The 20,116-nt window shown below is 37.3% G+C and overlaps 1 protein-coding gene across 1 annotated transcript in view; it reads right to left on the bottom strand.

The window, feature by feature from the left end:
* MINDY4 (MINDY lysine 48 deubiquitinase 4) overlaps positions 1-20,116 on the bottom strand; it is an 85,912-nt gene that overhangs the window by 24,451 nt on the left and 41,345 nt on the right. Inside the window, exons 14-15 of the mRNA XM_009475345.2 lie at positions 4,361-4,424; positions 2,270-2,431 (exon numbers count right to left, since the gene is read on the bottom strand). Coding sequence (XP_009473620.1) covers positions 2,270-2,431; positions 4,361-4,424 — 226 coding nt within the window. The remainder of the gene's footprint in view (positions 1-2,269; positions 2,432-4,360; positions 4,425-20,116) is intronic.

Raw genomic sequence — 20,116 nt, 5'->3', positions numbered from 1 at the left:
AGCAGGAATTTCATGGACATAGATTTTTAAAAGAAAGCCTACTATATAACAGGATATAAAAATATCCTGAATTTTCCCCTGAGAGATTGGCTGGATATGACCTAAAGGGAGTTTTCCAACTCTGATGTCTATGATTCACTATATATCACGCTCAGGATTTTCTTACTCCTGGAAACAAAAAAAAAACGACCAAAAATGACAGTCCTTTTCCATTACTGCTTTCAGTTACCATCCTCATAGCCACAACGTAATTGGATGCTGAATCCACTTACCGAAACCCTGAGAGGAAGAAAAGAGTCAGTTTGAAAGACTTACAGGCAAGTGCTATTCTCAATTCCACTACTGCAAACTATCAGTGCCATTTATTTTTTCTAAATTGTTCTAAACTTATATTTTTATAACAGAAAGCAGAATCTGGCCCCTCATGCTGAAGCCACAGTGGAGACTCCCCAGACCTGAGGCCAAAGTCCACCAGAATCTGACTTTTGTCCTGGTCCTAAGGCAGGCATTGCAGCATGCACTTAGACATACAAACTGAAATGTGGAGCACTCACAGATGTTCTTAATAAAAAGCAAGACAATTTGCATCAGATGCCTAACTAGTGTAGACTGAAAAAAAGGAAACTACGTCTACTGGAGTTTCTGTAACTGATTAAGAGTCACTGGCTTGGAAAACAGATCACTGCTCATGAGTCCAGCTCCCATGCAAGAGCACAGTAGTAGAAGAAACAGACCCCCTCCACCGTATAATTTGCAGAATAAGTGGAAGACGGTGTCTGATTCTCTGGGTAACTTTTTATTTTATTTTTAGAGGGCAGATGGGAAAGAAATAGCTCTTACCTGCACTGACCTCACTTACCATTTTGCTACTTAGAAGTCATTTTCCTCACTAGAGAATGGAAAAAATGCTACAGTGGTGCATAACCATTTTTTAGGTTTTAAATGTTACATTGTTTATAGCAAAGGAAAAGGAGCTTGAACTAGACATAGAAGCTAATTTCTTTTTAGTCCAGTTTTTTCTGAATGAATTGATTTGGATACACTGATATGCTGTCTTGACTGAATTTAAGCCTTATTATAATCTTGTGAATAATGTAAAGGATTGTGTTAATTAAAAATAACAAAAATTATAATTTGCCAGTAGTAGGAAAATGTAACTGACTTTAGCCATATGGGAAACAGTTAAAATCAAGCTTTGTTTTCATTCACACATTTATATTAGATCAATACAAACAAATTCTTTGCTAATCACTTTCAAATTTTTATAGAGGCACTGACTGCAAATCCAGATGGGACCATTACGATTATCTAATGTAGCATCCAACACAAGCAAGAGAATTTTAAATAATATCCTTGTATCAAACACAAGATTGTCTGTTTAACATAGAACATGTCTTTAGGAAAGATGTCCATCTTGATGACAACGTCTGTTGATGGAGAACCAGTGAAATCCTTATACAAGTTTTTCCAGAGGTAAATTAATGACTGTCATTTCTTTGAAATTGTTAATCTATCTTTTAATTTTCATGATGATTACAATTAAAATACTAATTTCAAAGACATGTTGAAGGGAACATTCCCATTATATTGACAGCTATTTTAATTATCTATTATTTTCTTTATTGCTAATACAGTAAGTCCACCATTACAGCATGGACTAGAGGATTCAATCAATCTGGCTCCCAAACACATAGGAACAGATGGAAAACTGGATACTTAGAGTGAGTTTCAGCTCCAGACTCAGTTGCTATATATACATGAATAAGATATAGGCATCCACATGTGAGCTGGGTGTCTCATCTCCACTATATTCAGAGAAGATCTAGTGAATACAGTCAGGGCAACTTGTTCAGCTCAGCCTAGAATACATAATTATGTTTAGTCAGCTGAACAGCTTTCAACTCCACAGACTGCACTGAACAGGTCCTAGTTCATGTATACAGATCTATACAGTAGCCATTTAAACACAAGTGTGTTAGTCTGTAAGCTGACTCCCACTTCAGGAGATCAATTTGAAAATGACACAGGCATGTAAGATTTCAGATGCTGTAGACTACACAAGTCATTTACCAAGGGGTGGGAGTTGTGACACAATCTGCATCCAGAAGGGAGATCACACCCTGCCTTGAAGCATCTAAAACAGCGCTAGATGCCCCTGAGTGAGCAACTGAATCAACCCCATAATTTCTTAGCCGCTATACTCACACCAAGCCAATTTTACATTTAATTGTTTCCTTTTTAATTAAAATCAGAAGAAGGGAAAGCATACCTGACAAACATCATAGTGCTCGAAGAGAGACAGCAAACCAATATCACTGCGGCTTGTGATACCTTTTAAAACTGTGATATTGCCATTTCCAGAGTCCAGCTCTATCACATTGTTGAAAACATTGGACACAGCTTTGCCAGTCAAAAGCAAGTTCACCAATTCCTGTTTGTGACATGTTTAAAAACAAACAAAACAAAACACCAGTAGTTAAACGTCTTGTCTCTGCCAGACATCAGTACAAGATTGATTCAGTATTGATAAAGTTACACATATACCAGACCCTTAATTTATGTGGTGGCTTTAAGTTTAGGGTTGGGATTAGGACTGCTTATAAAATTTTTCCCAGATACCTTGGGGAAAGTCTACTCCCAAAGTAAAATGAGGAAATATTAGTGGAGTTTTCAACATTCATCCTTCCAGAGGCAAGATGCTGATAATCAATTTACTCTTACATCCAACTTTCAACCTTCTCATATTAGTGTTGTTTTGTTTTGTTTTTTTTTTAAATTAAAACATTTTGGTGTCCCTTTTCTCTACAATGAAAGCTGTAGCATGAATGATATAAATTAAAAGCCTGTACAGTACTATCTGATATTTCCACATGTCCTTAGTGATGCATTTTGTATGTTGGACAAGATTTGTTACAAGATTTTTTTTTTCTCACTGATTATTTCTGGATGAACTTAAATCTCATTCAGTGAGACATTCACCCATATGGCCTCACATCTCGTCCTTATCACTAATATACTCATACTTACTATCGCAGACTGTTGATTATTTCCCCTCCAATTGAACTAGAAGTACAGGTGTGTCAGAGGCTAAGTACATGTGAGAGCAAGGGTGGGTGTACGTGTGCACATGCGAGTATGCGTAAAGTTCAATTAACAGAGACACTTGACATTTTGCTTAGCATAAGATCCCACAAGGGCCAGCTAGGATGTAACAGCATGTAACAATATCTAGCAGGAGACTGTGCTACAGCAATGAACCAGCTAACTATTAATATATAACATATGTCAAAAAACATGAGGGGAAGTAGTAAGAAAGTTTCCAGAAAAAATAGTCCAAATTACCATCCCCGAAGACATGAATAACACTGGTATTACCAGTTTGGACTTGATGTATGATTTTAAAAATACTGCACACATTTATAGCCCCATGTTTCTCCTGAAGGACTCCCCAAAGTTTATAGGTTCTTACTGATGTTTTTAGGACGTCTAATCCACCAGTGATGTTCCACCACCTTCTTGAGGAATCACTATGTAACCACAGTATAAAAGTCTTCTATCAACAGTACAAGAGAAGAATATAAAGCTTGCCTTCTGCAGTCAAAATGGTAGTATATTTAACAGCTGTGGACCATATTCAGACCACACAACTGCCCCTGTCCCAGCTTTGGGGGAATCCATGTCCCAGAATTTTGGGATCTACATTCCACCTATGTGTCCAAGGCAAAGTGTTTCCAACTGGGTGGATGCCTTCATGGGCCTAGAGCCAGTGGGAGACATTTGGTACAGGACACGAGCTGGAATTTAAACTACATAAATTTGTGGTCCTAAGTGTCAGACAGCAATTCAGACTGCTTATTTTCAAGTACCACATGTCTTTTAGACATATCTAAAGTCAGTGTCATTAGTTTGAAGTACCAGTTAGCTTCAATCAGCACCAGCTCAGTTAGCTGGGCAGTGACCATTTATAGAGGAGCTGTACGATCAGACATGCAACCTCAGTCCCCTTTCTAAAATGGCAGGAAGGAAACACAGTTTGCAGTCTCAGTGGTATCTCAGCACTAAAATCAACTAAGGAGTTCAAAAGAGGCAGATGAGAGGAGTATGAGCACATGCATACACAGGTACAGACACACATGGACCACAAAATCAGGCCAAAATGCAGAGGCTCTGAAAGCAAAGACAACAATATGCCAAAACATAAGGAAAAAAGAGTAAAGGATGAAGGTGCTTGACATTATGGAGAAAAAGGAAGAACATCATAAGGAACTTAAAATAAGAAATGCCATCTCTTCCCAGAGGTCAGTTTACAGCTCTGCATGCAGAGGCATATGACATCCCCAAGATCACACGCTTAACTTACCTGCGTACAATAGCCATGGCTGCCAATCAATCGGTTTGTAAGCACATCAAAATCATTGCGCACCCTGAAAAGGAGTGGAGAATACAATTAAATTAGGAGTGGAGAATACATTTAAATTTAAATACAATTGCTTCTTTTCATTAGACTTAACATCTTTAAATCTTGGGGAAAAAAAACCCAAACTGTTTCCCAACCATAAATACAGCTCTACATTTTGGAATCCTTTCAAGGTGATTTTTTGCATGGCAAAAAAAAGTGTATACATCAACTAAACCTGTGGCAAGCAAACGTTTGTTAGAGCTGGACTAAAGAAAATAGCTGTAGAGAAGAAAAGAAGCCATTGTGACCACTAGTTAGAACTTCAGAAATTAGAACCACTGGACTACTTGTCTTACAGCATTACAGAATCACAGAATAGTTGAGGCTGGAAGGGATCTCTGGAGGTCACCTTGTCCAACCTCCCTGCTCAAGGAGGGCCACCTAGAGCCAGTTGCCCAGGACCATGTCTAGACAGTTTTTGAATATTTCTGAGGAGGCAGACTCCCCAGCCTACCTGGGCAACCTATTCCAGTAGTCATGTAAGATGTTCACACAAATGCATGTATTTGTTATTCCTATCATCAATACTTGGAATATACCCACCAACTGAAGACAATATAATCTATACACTATATTAAAAAAAAAAAAAAAGACTCTAGGTGTACACATTTATAATACCTCTGTGTGGCTCCTTCTTCTATTTTATGACATCAAAGAGAAAAGTCCGTGAAATTCCATTATTGATAATTATGGAGTAATATCTCCCCAAACTAAGTTCCCTCGTCCATAACTCCTGAAATTATTGAATTAGTGACTGGTTGATCAAAAATAAAGGTTGTAACTGTGATCATTTTTATCCTGCAGATATAATGTAACTGCAAACATTATTTTATACATAAATAAATGTCTAATCTAGTTTTGAGAAAAAACAGTGTACTATATTCTGGGACAGCTATGGCAATAAACTCCACAGATTAATTCTATGGTTCATAAAAAAACCTATTTCCCTTCAGTTTAAATTTGTCAATATCACAATTGTTTTGGCAACATCCTTATTTTGCTATTGTTACAAAGGTAGAGAGAATGCCTGAATGATCATCTTAAAACGTAGTTATTCTACATACATCTGGTCTTCTCACTCTCAATTGACCTGTAAAATCTCCTATGCACCCAGATATTGATGTTTCCTGGCAATTAGCACAATTACTTAAAAAACGAAAAGATTTTGTTTGTGATAAAGTAAGACTTGAATTTATTTGGTTAGAATAGAGCTGGCTAGAAAATCCCCTTCAACATTGCTATACATGCTCTGTTAACAAATTGATTTCTTAAGTAAAAAACTGGGACATTCCCTGTCTTCATCCCAAACTTTACTTAATTATTTTCTAATGGGATCTCTTTGAATGCCAAAATCAGAATGTAATATATAACTTATAAGATTTCCAGCCCTAATGATACTGAAAATCATTCAAATCAAGTCATAGCCATTGAATCACAATTCCCTTTTTTAAAAATTTATTTTAAAGATAATTTACAAGTTAGTCTCAATCATAACAAAGTGCCACAATAAGTCTCTTGCTAGTGTGAAATCAAAGAAAAGACCACGGAAAGTGTGCCTGTGATGTGGAAAATTCTCTCATGTAACATTGCAAGGAATGGATGAGGTGATAATAATCTTTGGATTTCGGCCATTTTTTAGTTTTAGAAACAGTTTCATCTTGAAAACGCCATAACCTTGTTTGAAATGAGTAGACTATACAATATGCGTCAGTTAGGGACGATGGGACATACGACAAAGACAATAGGAGGAAGTTCTAATTTCATCTGTAGGTACAAACAATATGGGAGTTTAGAAGTGTATCTCAGATTTTCAAGAAGAAGAACATCTGCCTTTCAAATCATCTCTGCTAATGAGGAAACAAACATCAGGCATATAGCTATGAGATTTACACCTATTCTAAATGGTTTTAAGATTATTATTCATACCTGCCAAAGCCTTACCAGCTTCTGTGCAGGTGTATTTATTGTGTTATATAATAAAAGGCATCAGCTTTTAAGAGCAACTACACTTCATGCATTGTAAAAAATGTCAAATAATGACATTAATGTGTTTTGTTTTCTGCCAGGCTGTGAAGACGTTCATCGATGACAAGTAAATCTGAAGCATTTGTTCATTCTGGTGTCTTGACTATCAGATGTCAAAACAGACATAATGAATAAATCATTACTGTTAACACTACTTTGTCCCTGCATGGAATTTTACATTTACAATTTTTAAAACACTTTAAAAGAGAAAACCCCATTAAGTTTAAGCCAGGAGACTTTTAAGTATCCCAGTCATCATCAGACAATGACTTAAAGGCTTGAATCTACTGAATCCCTCCTTAATTTACAACACAACGCTCTGCATGCTGCTTTGAGAGCATCACAGATCAGTAAAAAGATGCTACCAAAGAGAATGGTGTTAGTGGTAGATATTTCTTCCTCATGCTACATTATCAGTATTTTCCAGTGCCATGGTAGTACATAATTCTAACTGGAGAGTGAGCTAGGAGTACTTTGACTGCTTGCACAGAATGGTGGTATTTGCTTCACCTGGTAATGCCATAAAGTCTGTGAAAAAACTATTCAGTCAGAGAGCAAGCTACTGATTTTTAAAATCTCATGGAAAAATACTTAAAATTAAGCATGCGTTCAAATATGCTTAAGCGCAATCTTCAGCGGGAATCATTTCCTGAGTTAATACATAATCAAAAAGTTGACAAAGAGATCTGCTAAATTTCAGATCACTCTGTAAGACCTCCCAGCTTGATTTTTATTTTCAGTTGCACTGTGTGTAAAGTAATGCGGCTTACATCTGTACAGAAACCAGGGAGGGGAGAGTTTGAATTCTCTATGGAGTGAGTGAAGCTGTGGCTTCTGCTAAGGCAGAAGCAGCCTGTTGAGACAAGAGAGAGACAGCAGCAAATACACTCAGATTAATGTACTTCCTACTGTGTGTAAAGTCATAGTTTCAATTTTTGCTGTGTTTCAGTTTTTGCCCTGGGAATTGCTGAATTCTCCATTCAGCAGTGCTGGAATTGCTTAGTCCAGCTTTTTTGCTATCTTTTTTTTTTCCCCACAACAGGGTGATCAGGGTGAGGTACCTATATCCTGGGGCTGAACTGTCTTTTCATTCAGCATGCAACCAAACATTTTTTTTCTTACATTATTATATCATAAAACAAATGTCTTTTTGTGGCAAAAGCAAAAGATGTGTAAGGTGGCTTCAGAGCAAATATCTGCTTTATAGCAACTGGAGAAATCTCGTCATGACAGAAATCAACAAAACACATCTGGTGTGAATTATACATATTTTTTCATGTTTTCTAATGCTGCTGGGTTTAGGGCAGGAATGCCTGAAATAGCCTTTCCAAAAAATATCATTAAATATTATAAATCTCATTTTCTCTCCATGCTCCTGTTGGTGATTCTGTGTTAATCTTCAGCCTTGTTGAAATGGTTAGTTTCAAGTTATAAATAATGTGCTTATTAAGGATGTAAAGTACTGAAGGTGTATAGATGTTCTGAGCCAAACCGTTGACTGCTCTGAATTGTCACAGCCATACCGACATAACTTGCTGACTTCAAGGTAGCCATGACAGTTCTTATTAGGAATCTGCCTCATGTTCTCAATTCATTCATCCATTCTGGGATATACAAATTATAAAAAAATATTCTAAGAGTTTAAGACAGATGGACAAAACTGCCAGAGTTAGAAGAAACTGTAACGACAGTATAAACCTTAGCACTGATGGTGCATTGATAAAAGAAATTACAGTGATCTGTATGGTCTCTACTGAAGTTTTAAAAGTGCATAAATACAAATTCAAAATATAAACATTTTGAGCACTGGATGGTACAATATAACACAATCTGTAATCAGATGAACTTTTTCTTAGCAAATAACACTGAGTTAGATAAATAAAACATTTTAAACATGCTTCATACACATTAATTCTCAATTTAATTCCAGGAAAATTCTTGCCAAGTTTTAAATGGAGAACATCTGAGCATTGAATATTAAATACAAAACTCACATACAAACTGTAACACTAGGAATAACTCCAGACTATCAAAATAGGAGTTAGGTCATGTCCGTTATTTACCCTAGATATCGTTTGGATTGATAGCAGAACAAAATAAAACAATATAAAAGAAAAAATGGTGCATTCAAGTAAGTGCTAGCTGTTTTACAGTCCTTAACTCTGTGGCAAAGCTGTAATAGAAAATTGGTGACCTCACTTTGTTCATGGCAACAGACAGCTATATTAACAAACACACAATTACAAGTCTACTCCGAAAATAGAATTTGGGTTGGGAGGGAGAAAAACTCGTCTTCAAGCATAAGGATTTCAAATAATTACAATGGGGATGTGGAAAATGACAGGATGGGTGACTGGCTTATTGTGTAAATGTTCCATAATATTTTTTTTTTATACTGGCACACTGCAAAGGTTTCAAATTAATGTTTAAAGAAGAAGGGAAGAGCTCCTCTGAAGAAAAAAAAAAAGTTGCTCTTTGGGATTCAAATGAGCAAAAGCAAGGAAGTGGCTTCATTTGTGATCACCGTTTTCACATACCTGCTAATTTCACAGAGTTCTTAAAATGTACATGTACTCAGATAATTATGCACGTGTAATTCATCAACTCTGCTGCTATGGGGTGCTAACATACTATAGGAAGTATTTATATTTCAGAGGGATAGATCTGATATGAAAAGTGATTAATCTATTGGCATATTTAACCCACTATTTCATTTTTGAAAATAAATTTTCTTTCTTACTGAATGTAATAAGTCTTCCTGAATGCAACACATTAAGCAAAGACACTAAACCCAGATCTGCTTAACCATGTTGACCTTACCTTTAGCAAACAGACCTAAATAGTACACAGTATGACAGTACACTGGCTGAATTTTGTAAAAATATGACAGTGTTTTTGTTACTGCTCTATTTTGTAGTAGAGTAACGCTTACTCTTTCACATCTTTGGAGTCTTTTTTTAAAAATATACTTTATGACTCTAAAATCAAAAGAGTTCATTTCTGAAATGTTTTGATTTCCTGAAAGGAAGGGAAAAAACAAGACTGGGAAGATGACAAAGCTAATCAATCACTCAGGGATGGGCTTCATATCACTAATTTTTTTTAAATATAAAGATGGACACATAAACATCAGCTAAGCACTCTGGGCTTCTTTATATTTTTGTACATGGAGGAAAACTGGTATCTCCTGAAGGTAATTTATGTGACCTTGCTTAGATAATTTGCAGAGTAGAGGAAAAAACTCTACTGGAAAATGCCTTTTCTCCATCTGATGAACATAAAGTAAAGGGAGCTTGCCACGACTCAGGCATGGCCATCTAATTGCTGTATACCAGGGACTGGACAGATAAATCATACTGACAAATATGCCTGCACTGCAGACAGGCTGAGTATACTTTTTTTAGATTACAAGCTGAGAAATAAGGTTGCTATAGAAATGACAACACCCTGTAGCCAGCCTTGAACAAAGACTCCTCAATTAGACAAGCCAATTAAAAGCAATGCATGAACACTTGGTTTCAAATAGTCACTTTGTTATAAATTTTAGCTCAACAGTAACAGAATTTGGGCATTTAGGTATTGTAGAATCAGAGGAAGTTCAGATGGTCAGAAGAAACCACTGTCAAGATATGGAGCAGCTTTCCTATGAGAAGAGACTACATAGACAAGGACTATTTCACTACAAAGGGACATAACTGATGGACTACAACGGAAGTTCAAAAACTCCTCAATGGTAAGGAGATGATTAAGGAACATTTACTCACTACTTTTCGTAACACGAACTAGGCAACACTCTGTAGACTTATTGGGCAACCAGTTCAAGCAAACAAAAGGAAAACTCTTTCACAAAGCACATTACATTGGGGAACTCATTGCCAGAGGATGTTGTGAAGGCCAAAAGAATTAAAGGGTTCAAAAAGGTTTTAGAAAAATTCATGGAGGATAGGTTCATCACAGGCTAATAAACTCAATGGTCCGGATACAACTGCCAGCTTAGGAAGTCTCTGAATTACTGACTATCGGAAACATGGAGAATATACCAGCAAAATAATTGCTCTATATTCACCCCATTTCTTACGCTGTTTCCTTCAGCAGCCACAGCTTTTCACTATCGAAGACGGGCTACTAGGCTAGATGGACCTTTCCTTTAATCCTATACGGACAGTCTTATGGAACTGAGGGGCAATTAAATCCACGTATTTCAGATACTTCTCAGAACAGTACTCTGTGTTTATATTAGCCATGGTGTGAACTACAGCCATATCCCATAGTGGGACAAAGCAGAGTTGCAGAGAGGGGGAAGAAAGTAAGATGATGTTCTCTGCATCTGGCAGATAAAGCCCAGCCATATCAGTTACTCTCTTTCACAGAAAACCACATTTCTTAGTTGCTTTCTTGGCTTTTCATACTTTTCTCAGTGGTAGCTTAGGAACCTGAAATCTAGTCACACTTTGACTAGGTTTATTGAGTCACAGGCTAAGTTTACTGATACACTTTCATTTTGTACTAATATTGTTCTTTAAATTAAATAACTCTTCTCCATCCTTCTTGTTTCCTTACAACTGCTACCCTCCCATTTTTTTAGACAATAGTTATGCTCCCACTCAAAATTTGTTATTTATTCTAGCAAAGATAAAAAAATTTGTTCTTTTATAAGACAGATTTCTCATTCGCCTGGTCTTCTCTTTCCCTACACTTCTCACAGTTTTAATGGGTGAACCCAATTTGACATGATATTTCAATGAGGACACATCAGTGCCTTGCACAATCTTAATATTTCTTCACCTCCTAGAACAATTTACACTGATAAACCCTAAGAGTAGATCCAGTGCTATTTTATAATGCGGGCTCGAAGTCACTGTGTGTTCCACTACTCTTCTCAACTCCTCATCCTGCCATTTACAACCTATGAAGTATAGTAGTGAGTAGTCTCTGTTTGCATGACTTTGTAGTTTCTGCAGTTAAAAGAAATTCTTTTTTATTACCCTCTTCATGAAGCTGAGCCAACTCTTTTTGTACAACACAATTCCTTCTCTGTATTGACAGTGCCTTTCAGCTTTTGAGTCATCAGTAGATTTCATTAGCACACCACTCCCTTTATTTAACATTACTGTAGGGAATAAAAACTAAGTTTAATCCCAGACTGATCACTGAGGAACTCTATCAGTAACCTTCCTCACGCTGATAGTTTTCTTCTGAGACCTTTCCTTCATCACCTTTACAATTCTTCAAAGATCTCTTATTTTCACATTAGAAAATGACTTCTCATTTGGCATGGTATCAAATACAAAACCCTCTTATTACCTCTCCATTAACTAATTTTATTCTATTTTTTTTTTCAGTTTAACTAACAATTCTCCATTTGGTACTATAATTGCATGCTTTACTGAAGTTCAGATAGAATTCATCTATTTCATTTCCCACTTTGAAACAGCTGCTCTTCTATCAAAGTAGAATATTAGTTCAGTCTTGTATAACTTATATTCAGTAGAATCAGACTGCATTCCCTGCCATTTTCCATTTACCTCTGTAGTTAGTTGCTCTCTTTTCAGAAGTTTGCCTACAGCTTTTTAACCTGCTAACATAAAGGCTAAGTTGTTTGGTCTGCTTTTCCATCTTTCTTAAATGTAAGCATTGTTTGCTATTAGACAGTTATATGGTGACCTCTATTGTGAAAAAGTATTAAGCATCATTGTCATTGTATCTGTGATTTTAGATGCTAGTTATTTCAGTATTTGGAGATGGAGAGCATTCACTTCTCCAGACTTACTGCACCAGAGATGCAAGGTTACTTACTGTATGTTTTAATGGGACAAGCGGAAGAGTATGACAAAGCATGTAAGCTTTTAGGATCAAGTCTGTTCGTAAAGTCTGACAAAGCAAGAGAGAGCTCAGAAAGACTTGTATAAGTTTAGGAATGAGATCTACTCAAAAAAGAGGCCTGGTTTATTTTTTCTTTCATGTTCTGTAGCCATCACTTTTTCAGGTTCAGTTCTGCCTCCCACAAAATTAATCCAATTTCTATGCACGGATTCCAATTATCCATCCTGACTTTGCACCATGTTGTTCTCCTTACTGAAATGTAAGGCAGAATATTAATTTAGATTTGGAGCATTCTTTGCATTATTCCTAGTATCAGCCACATCCACTCTACACAGAAACGTCACATCTTTTCCTGATATCTTTTTATTGATATGATACGGAAATTGCTTGTTGGTTAATTTCCGTGACTCAAGGTCTGAGTCTGACCTTATCTGAATCACATTAGTTCTGTATTTTCCAACACCAAGACTCAGACCACTACTGCTAGAGCTATTTGTTATTCACAACACTTTTTTCGTTCCTTTGCACTCTTTCTTTAGAGATCAGAAAATTCTCCAGAGAATGAGCTAATAAGCTTCCTTCTCTTCAGGCATGTTCCCCAGCTTTATGATTTATCCTGATCTGTTCTAGAAGGAACTGGATGTGTCAGGGGAACAATCTGGATTTTTTCCCCTGTTGTCATAAGAAATCTTTCTGTTGCTTATCCACACCAAATTTGCTAGCATCCAGCATATAGTCCACTTCTCTGTTCTGTGGACCCCTGCCAGTAACAGGCTTCCTGAATTTTCTTAACAGGGAGACAAGGGTCACACATCGCTCTCCATTATTTGTGCAAATTCCAGTTCTCTTCTTTTTTTTTTTTTTTTTTTGCATTATTTCCCAATACAGCAGTCCCTTACCTAGCAAGATGTCAAACAGAATCAGTGTAACAATCTCTTTGTCTTCTTGATTGTTCCCTTTTTTGCTGAGTTTGGTTTCATTTTTTCGGTTTCCTTTACCACTAACCTTTGTTTCTTGTTCTTCAGTGCAGCAAACTTCTTCAAACTTAATTCAGCTCTTCCTCTTCCTTGCCTTTGTTGTCATATTTCTACCTGGGTCACACTCCTTATCTAGCAGGCTATGTAGCTTCCTTATCTTCAGATCTTACTTAACAGATGCCTACATATTTGTGTCGTGTCAGACCCTACTCTCCTTTCCTGTATCTCGTCTTCAAAATCCCATTCTACCATCATCTCTAGCTTTATTCTTTTGTCCCTGCGTCCCCTCTTTCTCAAGTGTTACAAGGTGATACTTCATACATCAATATATTCCACTGCATATCCACTTTTGAAAGAATATAAATCTCATAGCTTCAAATCTTGGTCTCACATCCTCCTTCAAATATTGCTAAGGCTGTCTCACTTATTCTCCTTGTCTTCTTGCCTTTTTTTGAAGGAAAAACATTAACTCCTTTCAAGCAAACTCCCTTCTTTATTCCCTCTTAGAAGCTGAAGCTGTAATCTGTGCTTCATTAAGGTGCTACATTTATTCATAGAATCATAGAATCATAGAATCATAGAATCATAGAATCATAGAATCATAGAATCATAGAATGGTTTGGGTTGGAAGGGACCTTAAAGATCATCTGGTTCTAACCCCCCCTGCTATGGGCAGGGACACCTTCCACTAGACCAGGTTGCTCAAAGCCCCATCCAACCTGACCCTGAACACTTCCAGGGATGGGGCATCCACAGCTTCTCTGGGCAACCTGTGCCAGTGCCTCACAACCCTCACAGGGAAGAATTTCCTCCTTATATCTACTCTAAATCTACCCTCTTTCAGTTTAAAGCCATTACTCCTTGTTCTATCACAACATGCCCTTGTGAAAAGCCCCTCTCCAGCTTTCTTGTAGGCCCCCTTCAAGTACTGGAAGGCCACTACAAGGTTTCCCCGGAGCCTTCTCTTCTCCAGGCTGAACAACCCCAACTCTCTCAGCCTGTGTTCATAGGAGAGCTGCTCCAGACCTCTGATCATCTTCATGGCCCTCCTCTGTTTTTTTAATATATTTATTAATGTAGTTAGCAATTCTTGCCCGTTGAACACTCCAGCTAGAAGGGCCTCTGTCTAATTCACACAACAGAGCCTCAAAGACAAGGAAGATCCTGAAGATTATGAATTGCATGCAACCTATCAAGCAGGAGGCACAGAAGTTCACTTACCCAAACAAACAAGGACTCAGTTCTTCCCTACCAAGGACTGGATCCCACACAAACTCTCCTATTTGCTCTCCTCCCACTGGTCTTGGTAAATCTAATCTCACACTTCCTCCATGTTGTAAAATCACAAATGGGTCTTGGAGAGGTCTGAGACTCTCAAATAAGGATTTTTCAGTTAGGTCAAGCTGCTTGTGTTTTAGCACTGTAACGTAATTGACAGCTGTTTCCCCTTAAAAATAGCTGCTTCCCTATCTTTTTCAAACACCAAAAGACTAAGCTGTAAAATACATGATGACATGTATTTATATTACATAACTGTAAACACTGAGTGAAAACTGCTCACACACGTAATTTCCCCTTGCTGTTGGTCGCCCAGGCGTTCTCAAGTGGGGGGGGAACTATCTCTGAAAAAGTTTTCCCAGAAAACTAGCTCATAGAAAAACATATTTCCATCAAGAACTGACTATGCCCCATGTGACTGGATCTTTTCTGTGAAGTTGTAATTGCTTTTACCATTGGACAAGCCAAATGGTCATTTCACAGAAAGCCTTTCTTCACCAGCCAAATAGCATGAGGAGAGTGGGTGCATTTTAGGGGAACTCTAAATTAGAGATTGGCTTTGAGACAGGAAAAGGTGTCAGTTAAGGAAAGTGGATTGAGGGTGGAGGACCCATTGTTCCACCCACAATTCATGCGCCAACAGAGCACCACTTTCTTTTTTAATGTCCTACATGACTGAAAGAGTTTAAAAGCCAAGTAACATGTCAGAATCAGGGTTATTTCACAGCAAACGATACAGAAAAGGATACAGAAAAAAATGGCTTGATAAAGATTACTACAATGATTATTATCTTCTGTTACACATCTCTCAATAGAAAATTGTCTTATTAAGTAAAGAGAGTCTTCCCAGAGCATGGCTTTCAATATGGTTTAACTGTACTAATATTTTATAATTTCAATAAGGTTATTTAAGGTTATTTAAGATTATTTATGATTATTTATTGTAATGAAGTGCATGGTTAATTAAAAGTGCTTATTCTGTCTTTGCAGCAATATGAAATAATGCAGATGAAAATGGATCAGCAAATCATGTGTGAAAGGCAGGTAAAGTCATAGCTAGACATGCCAAAATCCAGCAGTCAATTTACATTTCTTCTCTGATTTGTGGCACCTTGTTCTGGCCACAGTAAAACAATATGCTCACTATAGCACATGCCCCCCAAATTATACCTATCTGGAAGCTCTTTGATGAATCAATTCCCAGTCTCCTTCTTCCAGTTTGTCACATGCCCCTCCTGTTCCATGAAAACTCTGCAGAGCAGCGATTGTGTGGAAATGGGCAAACAACTCATCATGAGGCCAGGCAGAGTGTGACCTGTAGTAACTCTCCATATAAATGCTGACCCTGCAGCAAATACGAGATAACTTTCTCCTGCGTGAAACAAGGATAAACACATCTGTTTGCCCTATAAGTTAGTGTATATATGGCCAGAGATACTGGGGGGCAGTAGGTGGCATGCTGAGGTGACTCTGGATGTGGCTTTACTCTTTCTGACTCTTTGGCAAGGAGGGCTTCTGATCTTTATTACATAGGTAATTACCCATAGGTATTGCTGTACTACAAATATATAACGTACATATATAACACTACATCTCACAATGAAATGTTGTCCTGCGGAGACGAGTAAAGACAAAATTGTTATATTTTTTTAAAAATTGACAAAATAGTTTGTTAATGGACCATAGCAAAAAGATTCTTGGAATATGGCTTGCAACCAGATAAATAATTACAGAAGTAAAACCAAGTTGACAAATGGATATATTTGAGCATAGTAGGGGGCATAATAATAATAACAATGCATAGTTCATCCAATATCCTTGGAGCCCTTAAAAATCAGATTCCTCAGATGAGCAAGTTATTCATTCAGGAAGGTATACTAGTTCTGTAAATGCTGAAGCTTAGATGCTCTGCATAGCCAGAGAGGGATTGTAGCCACTGGTCCTTTAGCCTGCCTGATCAGCCTTTCCTCTCACAGGCAGTTCAAAAAAGTCAAAACTTTTCTCCCCTATAACATGCCACATGCAGTTCAGTTTCATTTATTACAGGAAGGACATTTTTTGAGATGGAATAGGTATACTGGATAGCTATTAACATGATTTGATGCTTGTGTGTGTTTATTTCAAGAATGGATTAGAATGAAAGATGAAGGAAATTTAACATCCCGAGTTCAGTAAAAATGGTGCCACAGGAATGAAGAACAAGTGCTCAAGGGGACAGAACAACATAGTTTTAACCATATGATTCCTCTTAGTAAAAAATTGTTACTTGATAGAAGATCTCAGAGAACTAGATAAATTACTAATAAATAAGGGCAGACTTATTTGGTGTGAGAAGTCCTAGACTGATAAGGAATCAAAAAATGATTTATTCCATTTAATAAAAAGGCATTGGCTTCTGAAAACAAACAAACAAACAAAAAAAACCCCCAAACAACCAAAACTCCCAAACTCGGAAATGGAAACAGCACAATTTTGAAATAGGGCTGTACACATTTCTGGAGCAGTAAAGACTACAGAAGGGTAGTTATTACAGTTGTGGGATCACAATAAGGAAAAAGGTGTTGATGTGTGTTTTCCTAGGTTTATAAGTGGCCAACCTTAATGAAGTACACAGCCTCCTCTTGACTTGCAAAGTCACTCTCCGTTTTGTTGGGTTTTTTTTCCCCCACAGATAAAGCCACTGTTTTCTTTATTCTCACACAAACACTTTAGAGATAAAATTGAAAAGATACCCAAATGACCAATGCTGACTGCAGAATTACATTTGTCCTCTATTATCAGTGAGTGATAAAGTATCCCTAAGTCTACAAAAGAGATTGCAAACACTGGTGTTTTGATTCTATTGTTCAGCGAATTTGTGAGTAACACAATGAGTCTGTGTTTCTATTAATTTTCTTCAGGTAGCCTGAAAACAGCGATACACTGCTTTTCTGCAAAGGAATTTGACCTAAGGAATTTTCTCATTCAATATCTTCTTTGCTATAATAGGTTCTAGTAGTGATGGTTTTATGCAATAAAGTTATTGCACCGATTAAGAAAAATATGGCAATGAAAACAGACAGTATGACTAGTTGGGAAGAAGCTGAAATTTAAAGAAGGCTTTTCAATGAATGGATCAGAATCAGCCACATCCTGATATAGCAGTGGTTTTCCATGCGTAAGCACAATGAGGAAGGTGCCAAGTGTTAGAGGTGATAAGACAGCATCTAGTAGAGAAAGCTTGTGCTGCAGTTCCAGTATATGTTGTAACTTCAGCAAGACTGTGGGGTTTACTGAAGCTGCCATTACTGGGTCGGTGTAAACCACTCCTGAGTATTCATAGCTTTCCTACATGTGATGTGCCATTCTGAGATGCAACGGTGAGGCCCACATGGGGGCTTGCAGCCCACCTTTAAGCTCAGTCTCTCCCAGGTACATGGGAAATATCTTGTAGCTCTTAACAACATGAAGATTTTAGTACACAAGTTTGCACATTCAGGAAGATTAGTCCCCTGAGCTAGTACAATACGCCCACTATTTTTTAATTTTTCACTGGTTGTAAAAAAAAAAGTGGTTACAATTGTTAGTGACTAGCACTCCTTCCTGTACCAGAAGCAACAACACGTTCTCAGCAACTTCCTCAGGAATTCTCACTCCTCTTTGGCCATTTGTTATCAGTTCTACCAGTGATGATCATTAGTGCATGGAGTATGATAAACTCATTACCAAAATCTACAAAGCAGTGCAAAACCCTGCATTTCCTGGCATGCGTTCCCATTAAATAAAACTACTTAGATTGTTAGTGATTTAGAACAACTGCCCGATAGACCTAGCTGAAATCTGGAATTTCTATTTAGAAGAAAAATCAGTAACAATGTAAAAATTATGGAGCCAGACCAAAAGTCAGCCTATCCCAGCATCCAGTCAGCAGCAGCAGTTGCAAACATCAAGACAGAATACAAAAATGGGGCACATGGAGATTACATCTAGCAGGTGGGTTTAAAGGTACTGAAGCATGTACATCCCAGTAACTTGTCTACATTTATTTGAACCTCTTCATACTTTTGGCCTCCTCATCTCCCAGTACTGAAAGTTACTTATGTTGTGGAAAAAAGGTACTGTGGTTTGTTTTAAAATCAAAGCCTGAGCATTGCCATGACAGCCGCCCAAGTCTGAGAAATAATGTATAATCACCCCTTATTCAACCTTATCATGGATATCTAAATATTTATCACATCCAAGTTATTCCTCTTCAATGACAAAGAGGAAAGATTTCATCTGTCCTCACACAGAAGGTAGTTCACACTAAAGGGAAACTTTGTTTTTATCTTCCAGTGTGTTCTACTTCATATACAAAGACATTACCATATTTTTATTCTGTTCTCATTTCTTATCACCATAACTCCCAACACACTATTTCTTTTTTGTCTATCATAGAAAATTGAACTGATATCTTCAGATAATTAAATTACTAGTAGTGGTGCCAGTATTTCTCTCCTTTTTTATAATAGCCTATTTAAAGCCCATCACTAGGTAACTGTAGTTGAGACTGTTTTTTCATCACATATAATGCTTTGCATTATTAACACTGAAGTTCATCTCCCATTTTATTGACCAGTCACTATAAGACAGAATCCATTTTACCACTTCATGCTTACAGTGTAAAGCCTCTATATGAGTAGGTGATTTAGATTTTCTTTTTATATAGGGGAGATAAGTAAGCATTTCAGGACGTGATTTATCTCATTCTAAGGTAGACATTCAAAATAAGACAAACAAATCATGAACTTTTTATTTTTTCTGAGCATAAAGGAAGCCTAGATGCACATATTGCTATAGAAAGTAAATAAAGATAAGTAAGTAAGATCATTACCCTCAAAATAAGGAGTCTTAGCTAGTAGTTCTCCCTCCAAAATCAAAGAAAAAAGATAGGCACTGCCCACAGCAATTCGCCTCACCTTTCCTGACACTTATTTTCAGATGGGATGACTCTCTTAGAGAAGGTTCTCTCTTTTCACTGATTACAGAGGGAGCTGGGAGGACTGAGACTTGGTGTAATTTTTAGAAGGCTAAACTTAGATGAGATTACTCCATTGTTGGCACTATGAGATCCTTCTGAACTGCTAGAACTTAATCACAGATTTAACAAGGTGCTAACAGGTCTTGATCATTCTGAACCGCACCAACTGCTGCAGCTATCATTCCTGAGTTATGTGGCATGGTCACAACTGCATGCCATCTTCCATCTGTACAGACACGGGAAGCATCTGTCCACAGATGTGACTGCTCTGAGGAAAGCTGTAAGCTTTGTGGTCTCATTATCCTGCACTCCTTCTAGATCAGTTCTGGATGGGTTGAACTGCACAGGTCTTGGTATAGCAGTATTTATCCTTCAATTAATCAAACTCACCATTTAGTCCACATTCAGTGCTCTGCGTTTTAACTTGTAATTAATTCTTCCCCACCAGATAAAATAAGGTATTATTATTTTCTTCTAATTATATCCTGAAGTGAAAGCTTCAATAAACACTGGAAGTATTCATGGAACAGAAAACATTGGGAAGAATATTTCTGA

The sequence above is a fragment of the Nipponia nippon genome, unplaced genomic scaffold (genome assembly GCF_047370975.1).
Source record: "Nipponia nippon isolate SJK-2023a ecotype South Korea unplaced genomic scaffold, ASM4737097v1 scaffold_1, whole genome shotgun sequence".
Taxonomy (NCBI): Eukaryota; Metazoa; Chordata; class Aves; order Pelecaniformes; family Threskiornithidae; genus Nipponia; species Nipponia nippon.
This window is presented reverse-complemented; position numbering and strand designations above follow the sequence as displayed.